Source organism: Coregonus clupeaformis, unplaced genomic scaffold (assembly GCF_020615455.1).
Source record: "Coregonus clupeaformis isolate EN_2021a unplaced genomic scaffold, ASM2061545v1 scaf1401, whole genome shotgun sequence".
NCBI classification, from domain to species: Eukaryota; Metazoa; Chordata; class Actinopteri; order Salmoniformes; family Salmonidae; genus Coregonus; species Coregonus clupeaformis.
In genome coordinates, this window is record NW_025534855.1 from 128,357 (window position 1) to 144,092 (window position 15,736).

General features: G+C 43.1%; 2 protein-coding genes across 2 annotated transcripts; both read right to left on the bottom strand.

Annotated features, from left to right (window-relative positions):
• Nucleotides 1-424: 424 nt before the first annotated feature.
• LOC121548225 (transaldolase) lies at nt 425-12,658 on the bottom strand. The gene is made up of 8 exons (XM_041859628.2): nt 12,446-12,658; nt 7,427-7,550; nt 4,444-4,551; nt 3,825-3,956; nt 3,009-3,184; nt 2,608-2,805; nt 1,189-1,334; nt 425-918 (listed from the first exon to the last, which is right to left on the bottom strand). Exons 1-8 carry the CDS (start codon nt 12,543-12,545, stop codon nt 886-888), a joined length of 1,017 nt encoding a protein of 338 aa, XP_041715562.2. The 5' UTR covers nt 12,546-12,658; the 3' UTR covers nt 425-885.
• A 693-nt stretch (nt 12,659-13,351) lies between these two features.
• On the bottom strand, nt 13,352-15,650 carry LOC121548224 (zinc finger protein 37). The gene is made up of 2 exons (XM_041859627.2): nt 15,305-15,650; nt 13,352-14,986 (listed from the first exon to the last, which is right to left on the bottom strand). The coding sequence occupies exons 1-2, from the start codon at nt 15,648-15,650 to the stop codon at nt 14,160-14,162; spliced, it is 1,173 nt and encodes a 390-aa protein (XP_041715561.2). The 3' UTR covers nt 13,352-14,159.
• Between the last annotated feature and the right edge of the window lie 86 nt (nt 15,651-15,736).

Genomic DNA, 15,736 nt, shown 5'->3' on the forward strand with positions numbered 1-15,736 from the left:
GAACAGCATATCTCACTAGGATGACATCCAGCAGGACTAGAAACCAAATGTTGAGGTGTAACATTGACCGGTTTCTTGTCACATTAAAGGAATAGTTGAGATTACATATTTACAAAGATTTGTTCCCTTGCCTCAAAAAGGTAGTCTAGGGACAGTGACTGCAATCCACCCTTGCTTTTAATAAACTAGCCACTACCAACAAATACTAATATTAGCATATTTTCACCAAATCACATGCAAGTCAATCGCTCACATTTAGCATGTGTTAAATGTCATGCCCAAATCATCTCTTAAATGGGGAGATTCATACAACGTTGCAAGTCAACAAGTGAGCCAGAGGAAGAGCTAGAAAATAGAGAAGCTTCATGTAACGTTACAGACAACCCACTTCTGGCTTAATGAAACATTCAGGACAGAACACCGGTTCACTGAGGAAAGACTTTAATTGGTGAAACCGTTAAATCATTATTTTTTTATAATTTCCTGAGGAATGTTCATAATTGTTACAGTTTGAAGTTGTTTTTCTAGAGCATCGCTAAAAGGACTGATGAGTAAAAAAGGCTGGACTGAACCTGACCGTTGTGCATTCGCTCCTCTGACCAAATCTGCAGTGGGGCAAGTAGCAGTAATTTACAAAAAGAGCATTGCATCAGTGCTGGAGTAACAATTGAAATCAATCTCTGCATTGACTACGTTCAAAGTCAAGACAAAAACACAGTAAATCATAGTCAATCCAAGCCTACAGTGGCGAGGTGTTCCGTTGTTGAGGGGGTCCCACTTTGGGGTCAGGGGAGGTGGGCGAGTTTGGTCCCTTGGGCCCCCAGTGGTGGTTGTCGTACAACCATCACCATTTCCTGCGGGGAGGGCTGAACGTCTGGTCCCGCTTTACTGGCCGTTCTTCACGTTCAGCATCTTCTCCTGTGGAGGGGGAAAGCAACCGTATGAAAAAGGGAACAGACAAACAAAAGGCAAGGGGATGTAAACTTAAACTGTCAAAGTATCGCCAGCAGGACACCATGACAGAATTTCCAGCATTCCTTTGTTCCAAACAAGTCTTAAATGTTCAAGACTGGGCAGTACAGTTGCTGTTCATAAATGCACTTTCTTCACATGTGCACCATACTCCAACTCCTGATACTTTACAGGGAATTCAGAAATACATTTACAACCTCAGTGCTCCAGTCTCACCTTGATCATAGTCTCCAGCTTGATGGCGTCGGCGGCGAACTTGCGGATGCCGTCAGAGAGCTTCTCCACGGCCATGCGGTCCTCGTTGTGTTGCCAGCGGAATTCCTTCTCATCCAGGTGAACCTTCTCCAAATCACAGGCCTTGGCTAAACAGGGGACAGAGTTTGAGCTGTTAAGAGTTGCATTTAGTTTATTCATCCTTGGTCCAAGGTGATTACGTAGTCCCAGTCCTCATCCCCAGGCTTTTGAAGGACTGGTAATATGGCTGCAATCCACCAGAATGCTTTTCCCTATCGAGGACCTCTCATATTTTCCCCATCAATGGTTGCAGGTGTTTAATGAGGAAGGAAACAATTTGTATGCATTGGGATACAGGATAAATATACCCCTTTTTAATGCAGACCTGGCCCAGGGGAAGACACAAGCATCAATTTAAAGACATTTGAGAAGCCTCAGATTAACCAGGCATTGAAATACACAGGAGCTCCTAAATACATGGCAATCAATTGGTTTTGCTCTGTAGGTTTGTGAAGTACAGCCATTTTGTTGGGCTCGAGGTTCAAATTCTTGGGACTAGACAGATGGTTACGAGACATTCCTACTCATAAGTGATTGCATAACCAATGTTCAAGTGGCCTCAGCAAGTTCTCCTTAGGTGTCTAACCAACATCTTTACAAAAAATAAAATATATATTTTTTAACTTGTCTTTGACCTGCTTTGAGGTTAAACTATGGGGCTCCGATTCTACTCAAGGGGTCTTTGAAGTACACCGATTTTACCAGCTTTCCTTGAACTGCATGACGATTCTCACCAATTCAAATATATATATATATATATATATATATATATATGTCTTGAAATAGTGCTGATTCATACAGTACATTTTTAACCTCTGCTTTCTGTGTATGGTCAATTACTGAGAAAACATTACATTTGGTGCATGACACACATCATCAGCCCTATTTCTGTCACTGGTTGGTGCCAGAAGGTCTGCGTGCCAAGATAGCTTGGGGGCCAATTGTGCTAATCTTAGAAGGAGTACATGATGGAATATCCTGGCTAGGGTGCCACACGATACCATGTAGGGGGATCCTATTGTAAGAGATGAGTGAAACTCAATAATGGTTGGCAACTGTTGGATGGAATTAGCTCGGAAAGCATTATATAAACAGAGCTTTTCTATGCAAGTCATTCGGATGACAACAGGCTACGCCCGTACCACTTGTCATGTGAATCCAATACTGTAATATTAAATAACTATGAATCAACTCTCCAGCTAAGGGTTTAACTATTCTCTTACATCCTGAAGTACTCGATACCAGAGAAACTCATCATAACACTTCCTAAATGTTATAGGGAGGGGCAGTGTGAGCTCATTATACTAGTGTCCGGTAAGGGGTAGCAATGAGTCCCATTACCTTTCTCAACCGTGAGCATTGGCGTGATGGCGCTGTGGTCCTTGCTCAGCTCTCCCAGCAGGCTGGGGGAAATGGTAAGCAGGTCACAGCCGGCCAGGGCCTTGACCTCCCCAGTGTTCCTGAAGGAAGCTCCCATCACCACCGTGGTGTAGTCATACTTCTTGTAGTGGTTGTAGATCTTAGTCACACTGATCACACCTGAGTGAAGAGAATAATAAAATAAAGAGGTTTATGGTTAATAAAGCCACTCCAGAGCAGTAATGAAGTCAATAAATACCTCTAACTCGTCAGGCATCTTATTTAATTATATTCGTAAGGTCTGGGACTGTTGAGTCCAACTTTAAAGTTGCTAGCATGAGTGTTCGGTTGTCCTATCAAACGATGGATCAGTCAGCCCATACCTGGGTCCTCATGGGGTTCGTAGCTCTTCTGGGCCGTGTTGTCCTTGTACCAGTCCATGATGCGCCCCACAAAGGGTGAGATGAGGGTGACCTTGGCCTCGGCGCAGGCCACTGCCTGGGCGAAGGAGAACAGCAGGGTCATGTTGCAGTGAACCCCGTGCTTCTCCTCCAGCTCCCTGCAGGTACACACATTCAGTCGGGCACATTAAAGCACAGTCTTAACAGCAGAGCTTCACTAAGCTTCCATGGCTGTCAAAACCAACATTTCCTATAGAGACTGATTGACACCAAAATAATTTATAGGTTAGATGTAAGAGGTAAACTGACAGAACATAGCAGGTAAATTTAACCATTTGCTGTTTACCATTTGTATTATCAAATTACACCAGTTTTGGCAAAACAAACCAAGTCAAAAGAACAGGATGTTTGGAAAACATTCCACTTTTTACTGTGTACCAACAGAAGACCTAATATTATCATGTTTGTTTTCATCTAAATTCCACCAAGATCTGCATATATACACAGCTACAGTAGTCATCATTTCATCATCTCGGCCCAGTTTTTCAAAAGTTATAACTGGATTTCGCCTATCGGTTAGGATTAAATGCATACAAATAGAACAGAAGAAAAAAAATCATTGACTTGAATGGGAAGTCTTGTTCTATTCATTCCATTTCTATGCATTTAATCCTATCCGATAGGCAAAATGCAGTTAGATAACTTTTGAAAAAGTGGGCCCAGATGACAGGTGAAGAAATGCCCCTATAAAAAGGTAGAGGACTGATTTCCTTCCCTCCCTCTCCATCTCACACACACCTGCCAGCCTGGATGCCTTCCCATGTGGAGGAGAGCTTGATGAGAACACGGTCCTTCTTGATACCGGCCTCTTCATACAAGGCAATGATCCGCAGGGCCCGAGCCACCATCTCATCCTTATCGTACGAAAGCCTAATGTCAAATGGTGAGGGGGGGGGTGAGTTAGTCAATCATCTAAATATTAACACTATGAATGATTCCTATTTGGTAGAGCCATTTTGTGTGGACTTCAAATACTTTGTTCAGTCAGATATTAGAGTCAACAAGTTAAAGGATCAATTTGCTACCCTGATCTATAAAAAGGCTCCAGGATGCATTTGAGGCATGCAGAAAAACACAACTTTGTTAAAGTGTACATATTTGCCACAACTGCAATTTCACAAGAACCATTTACCTCCCCATAGCCATGTGGGCATGATCAATTATTCTATTTTTTGAGGGGTTGGGTCTTGTCTCACTCCAAAAGTAAGAATCCCTGAAACTCCTATGTTCAGACGTTCATATTGATAGCTGGTATCGGCAGGTACAAAGCCATGAGCCACTTAGGTAGAAAAGACAGGAGTAGCCACATCACTCCGGCTCCCGTGGGCCCGAGCGGAGCAGGGGGCTTTCCTCGTACCTGGCGTCCACCTCCGTGGAAACCCTGCCTGGGATCTTCTTGAGGATCTCCAGGCCGAAGCTCACAAACAGCTTGTCCATGGTGTTGGTCACCTGCTCCTCCTCAGGTCTGGTGGACAGAGAAACAGGACACTAGTGAGGTGCAATAGCTCAAGCACAGCACAAGTGTGATCATAGCTTTCAGCAGTAGACCAAGGCTTTATATATTAAGCAAGTAAATCACACACAGAGTATACCAAACATTAGGAACACCTTCCAAATATTGAGCTGCACCCCCCTCAGAACAGCCTCAATTCGTCGGGCCATGGACTTGACAAGGTGTCAAAAGCTTTCCACAGGGATGCTGGCTCGTGTTGACTCCAATGAGTCCCACAGTTGTGTCAGGTTGGCTGGATGTCCTTTGGGTGGTGGACCATTCTTGATACACATGGGAAACTTGAGCGTGAAAAACCCAGAACCATTGCAGTTCTTGACAAACCGGTCCGCCTGGCACCTACCCCATTCAAAGGCACTCACATGTTTTGGTCTTGCCCATTCACCCTCTGAATGGCACACACAATCCATGTCTCAATTGTCTCAAGGCTTCAAATGTTATTTCACCTGTCTACTCCCCTTCATCTACACTGATTGAAGTGGATTTAACAAGTGGCATCAATAAGGGATCATAGCTTTCACCTGGTCAGTCTGTGTCATGGAAAGAGCAGGTGTTCATAATGTTTTGTATACTTAGTGTATGTTTATGCAATAAGGCCAGAGGGGGTGTGGTATATGGCCAATATACCACGGCTAAGAGCTGTGCTTACGCACGACGTAACGCGGAGTGCCTGGATACAGCCCTTAGCACAGTGCATTCGGAAAGTATTCAGACCCCCCCCCAAATCTACACACAATACCCCATAATGACTAAGCAAAAACAGGTTTTGAAATTGTTGCAAAAAAACAGAAATATCACATTTACATAAGTATTCAGACCCTTTACTCAGTACTTTGTTGAAGCACCTTTGGCTGCAATTACAGCCTCAAGTCTTCTTGGGTATAACCCTACAAGCTTGGCACACCTGTATTTGGAGAGTTTCTCCCATTCTTCTCTGCAGATCCTCTCAAGCGCTGTCAGGTTGGATGGGGAGCATTGCTGCACAGCCATTTTCAGGTCTCTCCAGAGATGTTCGATCGGGTTCATGTCCGGGCTCTGGCTGGGCCACTCTAACTTGTCCCGAAGCCACTCTAGTGTTGTCTTGGCTGTGTGCTTAGGGTTGTTGTACTGTTGGAAGGTGAACATCCCCACTGCATGATGCTGCCACCACCATGCTTCACCGTAGGGATGGTGCCAGGTTTCCTCCAGACGTGACGCTTGGCATTCAGGCCAAAGAGTTTAATCTTGGTTTCATCAGACCAGAGAATCTTGTTTCTCATGGTCTGAGAGTCCTTAAGGTGCCTTTTGGCAAAACACCAAGCGGGCTGTCATGTGCCATTTACTGAGGAGTGGCTTCTGTTTGGCCACTCTACCATAAAGGCCTGATTGGTGGAGAACTGCAGAGATGGTTGTCCTTCTGGAAGGTTCTCCCATCTCCACAGAGGAACTCTAGAGCTCTGTCAGAGTGACCATTGGGTTCTTGGTCACCACCCTGACCAAGGCCCTTCTCCCCTGATTGCTCAGTTTGGCCGAGCGGCCAGCTCTAGGAAGAGTCTTGGTGGTTCCTAACTCCTTCCATTTAAGAATGATGGAGGCCACAGTGTTCTTGGGGACCTTCAATGCTGCAGAAAAGTTCTGGTACCCTTCCCTAGATCTGTGCCTCGACAGACAATTCCGTCGACCTTGTGGCTTGGTTTTTGCACTGACATGAACTGTCGACTGTGGGACCTGATATAGACAGGTGTGTGCCTTTCCAAATCAATTGAATTTACCACAGGTGGACTCCAATCAAGTTGTAGAACCATAAAGGATGAACAATGGATACATGATGCACCCGAGCTCAATTTTGAGTCTCATAGCAAATGGTCTGAAAACGTATGTAAATAAGGTATCGGTTTTATTTGTAATACATTTGCAAAAATATATAAAAACCTGTTTTTGCTTTGTCATTATGTGATATTGTGTGTAGATCGATTTAGAAAAAAATGAACTTAACCCATTTTAGAATGAGGCTGTAACGTAACAAAATTTGGAAAAAGGGGTATGAATACTTTCCAAATACACTACATATCAGCCATATACCACAAACCCGAGGTGCCTTATTGCTATTATAACCTGGTTACCAATGTAATTAGAGCAGTAAAAATAAATGTTTTGTCATAACCGTGGTATACGGTCTGATATACCACAGCTGTCAGCCAATCAGCATTCAGGGCTCGAACCACCCAGTTTATTATGTGCTGTAATGAACTTGAAATGTTCATTCACTTTCCAGTATTAATGGATTTCACGTCAGTTCTACTCAATGCATTCTCAATTGGCACTGATTAAGATTCTCTAAAGTGCATTATAGGGGCTTGGAAATACAATGACATTCCTAAACAAGGCAAATAATTAATAGGAAACCCCAAAACTGTGATGCCGTCAAATTTACTTGAGTGGCTTGGAAATTACATTATTTACTATAGTGTAGTTTAGACTAAATCATTAGCGCCAATGTCGAATTAATGGACGCCTCAAAGTTGATTGTCAGTCACCAAGACAACGTTCATAACAACGGGGTGAAGCGACCGTGAAATACATGTATAATTTGCAGGCATGTGTGAGGCAAGGCAGACGGATCAGCACCCTCAGCGCACCTACGTCGACAACACTTATCTTGAGCAAACAATGGCAAACGCCTGCTTTGTTCACTCAAAATCCCATTGTTTAAAAGGAGAGGTCAGTTGAGTCACTGAACTACTGTATAAGTGTAGAAGCAGTGCAGAGTTGCAATATGATTACAATTGAGCGTGTTTTACCAGCCATTGAAATGATAGGGGTTGTATACATTTGCGAGTGCCCATCTTACCCGCCCTTGGCGATGCCGTATTTGATGGCCTGGTCGACCAGATGCTGGTAGGCGGCCATCTTGGCAGCGGCCAGGATGAGGGAGGGGTTGGTGGTGGCATCCTGGGGCTTGTACTCTTCAATGGCTGCGCAGAGAAGTGGGAGAGAGAGACAACGCAAGTTAAGAGCAGCTCACAACTAGTCACATGGTATATTAGTCAACACACTAGGCATTCATATCCTCACTAGACAATATGCAACATTCTCAAGTCTCTTGTTGGGACATCACACCTGGTGGTCATGGTAACGTTAGAACTACTTCAGAGCTATTGATTCACATGAGGAGGAAAAGGCCTAGCGCCTCTTGAAAGTTGAAACCGCATTACAGGTACAGTCGAAGGATGGTTACCAGTCCGCATTCAATCACAAAATGCACCAACTTTACAAGAAAATGTGTCATTCAGGGTGATTGACACCAACCCGACCCTATAAAAGGTGCCATTCAACACCCAGCCAAGCCAATGAAGAGCTGCCCTGTGCCAGTTGTGATTGGAAGGTCAAGGCTTCTCTACTCTCTAGGAGTAAACTTAGCTCAGTGTCAACTTGACATTCCAGTTTCTCACACGTCAGTGTGACATTCATACGTTTGCGTTTAAGACAGTAACATGAGGTGAACTGCTAGAAGCTTCCCAGAAACAAACCATGCAGTGATAAGGCGTCAGCATGCTTCAGGTCAGCTGGCGCTTAGCTGAACAAGTGCTTAAATACTCCCTTAAAAAGACCTTCGCTTTTTTCCAAGCAGCCATAGTACTGTTTGTCCATTGAGACACCGTAGCCAGTATACACTTCCTCAAAATAAAATCAGAATTACGTGCACATCTTATTCGTCGTCCCGCCGATCGCCCAGCGACTCGCACGGGCGAGGGAGGTTAACTGCCTTTCTCCTGGGCAAACGGCAGTACCACACTCCTCCTCCCCGCCCGGTTGGAAAAAAACCTTGGCGCACATCTAAGATAAAAAAATTAATGACAGATTTCACAAGGTGACGTTTTTGCAAAGGAGATCTTAGTCATGCAATTTTACATCTGTTTGGTGCAGTATTTCTCAAAGAAAAAATGTGCATGAAATAGAGTTTAATGACAAATACTTTATTGAAGAATCCCTACTGTTGACCAATCACCTACTAAGGGGCGTAGACTTAGTCTCGCCAATAGAGAAAAATAAAAAGTGCCCGACCAGCCGAAAAAGAAATCCTCACCGAAGTCCAAAAAAAAACGTCATAATTTGGCATGAACTCAACCAAACTGTTTCGGCAGAGAAGCACGCGGGCGCCTTCAGTCCCAAGGTACACACAAGCCTTCAAATGACATCTTTATTCACCAATGGACAATACTATCTTGAGCTGTTTAGCTGTGAAATAACTGGCATCGGCCCAGATAATTCAGTAGAAAAGGTCCATTCAGATATTGCTTATATTAAATAAATTCACTTCTACAGGAGACAGAACGAGATTGCGCTGGACTGGTCCAGAAGCACCGGTCTCAACCAACAGTGACCTCTACTGTACATACAAGCCAACTGCACTCAACCAAAGCAGAACATTGGGAGGGAAGAGGTGGGTGGAGAAAACAGCCTATCGTCTACCTGCAACACACTGCAGTAGAAGAATGACACCCGATGTTCAAAAGACACATTCAAGGTTAAATACTTTTAGCCTGTGAGGTAGTCTAGCAGTCATGCATCCTATCCAGGTGTATAGCTAATGCAGAGTGCCTCACGGATTGTGTCATTGGAGAAAGAGTGACATTTTGTATTTAGAATGAAACCCACATTTTCCTGTTCCTCAGACATTGCAATGCTAAAACGTTTTGTTTATTTTCAAGTTACAACTCAAAAAAATGGTTTGCTTTCCCTACTTTGCACTGGCAAGGGCCTTTACTATAGCCTTGTTAGCCTACTTCGGAGATCAGGGTACTCTCCTGTTATACTAATCAAAACTGTAGTGTCCTCCCATCGTTGTGATGTGCTGTGTCAGCTGGACAGCTAGTGAGGGAGGCCTGTGTCGATGGGCTTTAGACCAGCTGGCCAAGCTTCTGCCACTGACAGGGAGTAGGCTACACAATGAAGCACAAAGGCACCCTGTGTTTCTCTGGGGGGGGAAACATTCTAGGCTCTAACTATCTCACTCCGTTCAAATAGCCTACTCTTTTAGCCAGCCCTTTCTTATGGATGATTCTATCATCATAGGCAGCAATTTGCAATCCATTCCCACAGCCACCTATGTTAACGCCATTATGACAGTGATTTTAACTATTCAAAACAGCATATCCAAAAACAAGCGGTTTGTGAATGAACAGTATGAACTTCTGGTAGCTGAATTATCTGTTGCAGGTCTTTTGAGAAAGATTGAATATCCAGGCCGTCAGAAAAGACATTGGTGGAAGACATGCAGACACTGTTCTCCATATCAAGAGCTTTAGATTCACTTTTTGCGCTATTGTCAAGCCTTTTAAAAAAAGATTGTGTAAATGCTCAATGAGAAGCTCGAGTCGTACCCCAGGGGGTCAGCTATTCGGATTAAGCCTACACGTCGCACAAATATCAAGTAGTTATTAATACATCAGAATTCTATATAACATGTACCCAATTTGAAACTGAAATTGCAGCATCCTTTCACTACAGTTCAATGATCATGTGCCATATCTGCAATTACCACATGTAGTTCAGTAATTACAGAAGTTACAAAAGCAGTTCCAAAGTAACATGGCATATTAAAAGGGCAACTTCAGGCTAAAGTGTTTCTGCAATTTGCATACTACCCTCCAAATTGTTTTTCACACCAGATGACTGCCATGCATAAACACTTGAGTAACCATGCGTTTCCCACATGGCTAAGTAAGAGTATTTGGCTGCACTTTTATCCATGCACTGACAAATTTCACATGGGCAAGAAAAAGGTGTTGCTTGATTTGAACAAGCTTGTGCTTGCAACCAGTGAATATTTGACAGAAGATTGACAGGTGTGGGTTTTACAGCATTCAAGGGAAGGTAAAGACAGCAAAAGTGTGTTCCTTTTGGAGAAAAATTATGGATGCACAAATGTTCAAACATCAAAATGTTTCAATGTTATCGTTTCTTTCTGTGATCCTCACAGCAGAAAACAGGACTACCCTAATGTCTGTTGGGGAGGTATTTTCTTGAAGGAATAAGGCTTAGCTAATCAACAGTCTAGCCATGTAAGCCTACACTGAGACAGACACCAACCCTAAGATAAGATACACGAACCACCCCCATTTGAACAAAGACACAGCAACTGGCAAGAAATAATGTTCTGTGACAATGTAATCTGCCGCATTTATTACATTGAAAGAGACAGGAAATATACACCCTCACATTTGGGGATAACGGAAGAATTGTACAACTTACTGAGCTGTTCACCATTCTGCATGCCAACAAAAGATAGTCAATGAGGCCACACTTACTGTAAAAAAAAAAGCCATCACAAGTCAGCTTTATAATAACTTAACATAGCTAAGGTGGACAACAGTATTAGGCTTTGCAATATGGAGAAGAAAAAAAAAATCATACACAATATGCCGGACGCGAGCTTCTAATTGAACTTGATCAAGTTTTTAAATGTTTGCTCCCGTTTAAATCCTACTGAACATGACCCACTGGTAAAATGACTGTGGCACCATGAGAAGAGCACCATAGAATACTAAATGGTGGGGTTCACCTCTGTCCTTCAGTATTGCAGTAAACAGGTTTCACAGTCTTCAAACCACTGTCCAAACCAGTTGGCCAATGACTGCACCGCATCTCACAAGAGTTGGCCAGTGAGGTCCTTTCACAATGGGATTTGGCCAAGTGCACCCTTTCACAACATTAAATTGGACCTATGGCTACATCGAGGTTCCTCTCACCACAGTCTAAAAACGGAACTGCTGAGGCATGAAGCAAGGTCACTGATACATTGGTCAATCTTCAGATTCATAGTAGCCTATTTGACTGAGTGACTGGTCCTATAGATATCACACTGTGTTGCAGGAAAACCTGTAAGAATGTATTTTCTTTAGAGTGAGCAGACATTTGAAAATAACCCCGTTCTAAAGACCCCTGCATTCAGAGATCAAATTCTGTGAAGCTCCATCGCACCTTCACTTATCCTGAGAAGAAAATTAAACATTCTGTGTAGACTGTGAAGCAGCATGTCATCAAAGCCTATCCACTTACAGTTTGCCCCATTTCAGCCTTGTTAACGTTACCCTGTGGTAGGCAGACCGTTTCTGTCTTGTCATCCTGACTTGCAGATCAAGCATGAGGAAATGTTTGTTTTGCGCCAATGGAATTAACTATTGGATTACATCATTACTACTTCCTTATTCAATCAATGGAGGAACCAGCTGTGAATATCTGGATGACAAATGGCAGTCAACATGGCATTTGTATAAATCATATGTAGTTAACCAACTATGCTGAATGTGGTATTTTAGGTTCTCTTCTTCACATAAAAGGTGTTATTTAACTAAACCTAGTGTAACGTGGGAGAACCAATGTTGACTAGTTGGGCGTGACAGCGTCAACGTGCATGCACTGTTTTAATTGCAATACCTATTTGATAGCTCACAACCAGTCTTTCAAATTAGACAACACCTGAAAATAGAAACCCCTAGCCAGAGCTATATAGCTCTTCCCATAGTTAGCTAGCTAGCTAACAAGTTGTAATGCATGAAACGTGCAAGAGCCGTGGTCATAACTAGCTAGCCAAGAAGGAAGTAAGTTAATCATTAGCCAAACCAGCAGACATGATAAGACAGCTAGCTAGCAACATTAGTGTCAAAGCTAAAAAAACAGGTCATTAGAAGTTTATCGGAATTAATAGTCGAGGAGACCCTAAGCAGGTTTATGAAAAATTACGTTAAGTAACGTTAGCTAGCGCAGCTATAACCCCTAGCAACATGTTATATCAATGTGTTGAGCTAGTATAGGTAATGCCTGCCTGGCCTTGGCTAGTGCCATAGGGGTCAATCCAATCTGTTACCATTGAAGTCTCCGGTGTCCGCCACGACCACCGTGTATTTCTTCAGCTGCTCTAACGCCGACTCCATCTTTCGCCGTTTGTCTGGTGACACACTACACATGATGAAGGGAAACAGAGAGCTTTTATATTCACAAAGCACGTGAGACAGACGGAATTTTGGATCCACGGAAGCGCAGTGGTGTGGACGCGGACGGCGGCGCTCCGAAGCTGGAGACAGACGCGCGCACGTTGGCTGTTTGAAATCGGTTTGAAGCAAGAAGTTGCTCTCGTCCAATAGAGAACGATACTTGCTCTCACGCCTCGTACTGCTACTTGAATTGACCAATAGAATGACTTATCGGGGAAGTAGTTCATAGCCCTCGTGTGCATATTTAAGGACATGCATCAGGAGGTGTTGTACACAGTATGTCCTTTTTCATTTATCTGATTATGAAACCATACTACAAGCAAAGCACCTCAAAGGAAAATACCAAGATTGTTGGTTGTGTCAAGAGGTTATAGGCTCATGCACTTAATATTTGAATAAATTAATATAATGTAGTACAAAGTCCATCTGTAATAGATGATAATGTAGAATATAATCTGTAATGAACAAGAAAAATCGTACCTACATAACTTGGATTAACTACATAGTAGTTTACAATATTTACCTGAGCTGAAGAACACATGACACTATTGAACAAGTCAGCCACTCACAGAAGTCATAGGGAGCATTCAGTAAGACTATAAAATTCAAGTATGGAAGGCAATTATCTACGTAAATCATACATGATAAAGTGGGTTACAGAAACAAATGAAAAAGTGAATATTTATCATAAAGATAATAATAATAGTAAACAATTTAACTATTTTACCTTGATAGATGTCTTTGTGTATATTCAGGGTACATACAGGATATGACAAACAGTCTTTTGGACAGTATGTCCTTTTAGTTCATTGCTCTGATTAACAACCCATTTATATGCCCAACATTAGGCTTGGCAAAACATCTCAAACAAAAATACCAAAGGCCGGTTTCCCGAATACAGGTTAAAACTAGTCCTGGATTCAAAATCATTATTTTTGGAGAAACTGTTGAAAGTTTGTTTTGGTCCAGGACTAGGCATAATCTGTGTCTAGGAAACCAACCCCAAGAGTTTGGTCATATCAATGAGTTGCAGGCTTATGCATTTGCTTTGGACTGTTCCGAAATTGGGCGGCAGGTAGCCTCGGGGATAGAGTATTGGGCCAGCCGAAATCTGTCGCTGTGCCCTTGAGCAAGGCACTTAACCCCAATTGCTCCAGGGGCGCTGGACAATGGCGACCCTGGCCGTGACCCCACTCACTGCGGGTGTCTAAGGGCAGTTGGGATATGCAAGAAACATTTCCATTACACACTTGTGTGTAACAGGACAAATATGAGCACCCTTCCAATTTTTTTATTTTTATTCTATCAATGTTCGCACAAAGTTTGAAAGCCCCCAGTATATCCACTTTAATGTCAAGTAAGAACAATATATTATGATTGTTATCTGGAAGATCTTGGTGTTAGAGCAGTGTCCTGACAGAAAGCAGCAGATCTGTAGAAGAGATTTCCAACACACAAAATTGCATGAATGATTGACAGCGATAGTCAGAGAAATTGTCTAAAGCACACGCAGATGGTACCAAGTTAACATAAGATATGTCCTGTGCTGTTTGTCATTATCACATAAATGAACAGGAGTCCCTAATGCTAGCAGAGATCTGGGCTTTCCTCACTGCTCTGCAATTTAACCTTCTTATGAACAGTCCTCATATGTTTTTTCAAGGTTGTCATCTGACTGAAGCATTTGCCGCAACTGTTGCACCGAAACGGCTTCTCTCCCGTGTGAATACGCTGGTGGCGTTTTAGGTCACTTACTGAAATAAAGCCCTTCTCACAGTCGGCACACTGATAGGGTCTTTCCCCTGTGTGTACCCTCATATGCTCATTCAGTCGGTTTCGCCGGAAGCTTTTGCCACAAACGCTGCACTGGTACGGTTTCTCTCCTGTGTGAGTCCTCATGTGCGTGCCCAGGTCCCCCTTGCGGTTGAAGCACTTGCCACATTCTTTGCACCAATGTGGCCTCTCCACTGTGTGAATTCTCTGATGCGTTTTTAAATGGTTGTTATTGGTAAACCCTTTCCTGCACACAGGACACTTGTATGGTCTATCACCTGTCTGAGCCCTCATTGGTGCTTTCAGCTCACTGGTTGTGTCAGTGTCTGGAGGACTTTGTCCTTTATCTGTCCATGTACGTTTTGACTTTGACATGGTCTGAGAGTTACTGGTTGATTCTGATGCCCCGTAGTCCTCTCCATCATGTTTGATTTTGATCGGTTCTGTTGCATTGGTGGGAAGGGAGTCCTTCTTGCTGTTCTTCCCAGTTTGGTAAAGGTGTGAGCTCTGGGGTGAGTCCTGATCACTGGCACTTTCCACACAGGGTGGTATGAATATGGGCTCAGTGTCCTCTTGATCACTCCACTCCTGCTCAGAGGGAACCTCCTCTCCAGAGACAGGTAGCGTGAGCTGCTGGAGGTCTGAAAGGAAAGATGGGGAAGTTACTTACCGTTGAGACATATCAACACACTTCAGTTTTACTTCTTCCCTTTAGCTCACGACACATGTACACACTAGACTCTCACTAACATTACATAGAGCATTGAGAAGTGTTGAGAAACTGGCTAGCTAGTTAACTATCTAATTCCGATGCCTGATTAGCTAGCTAATAACAATTGAGGTTCAGCACAGTTCAGCAGTCATTAACTTGTCCTATGGTTGTCACGGTTGTCTAACTAGCTAGCTAATAATCGTAATAATATTTACAGAACCATAGGTTGCTGATTAATCTTACACACCTGCTCTTTGTGATTCTCTATCAGGTTTGAAACCGAAATCTAGCAACAGCTTCCGTAGATGGTCGTTCTCCTCTTTTGATCTGGAAACTTCTTCCTGGTACGCTGTTATAGTTTTCTCCACTGCCCCAAATATGTCCACAGCAGCCGCAGTTAATCGGGCAGTAAGAAACACATTCAACGAATGTAGTTTAGACATTTTAGGTTGAATAAAGTAATAACAACATTGAGCCACGGCAAAGATTAGGGATACATCTGATTGAACAGGACAAGGACGTAAACAAAGAAAATGAAGAACATTTTGTCGTAAAGAAGTCGTAAACACTGCCTCTGTTCTTTCATGGTTCATTCATTGGCTGAAACGTCGTAACCAACATTGCACTGCCACCTACTGTACTGGAGTAATAGCCGTTCTTATTATAGCTCAGTGCACAT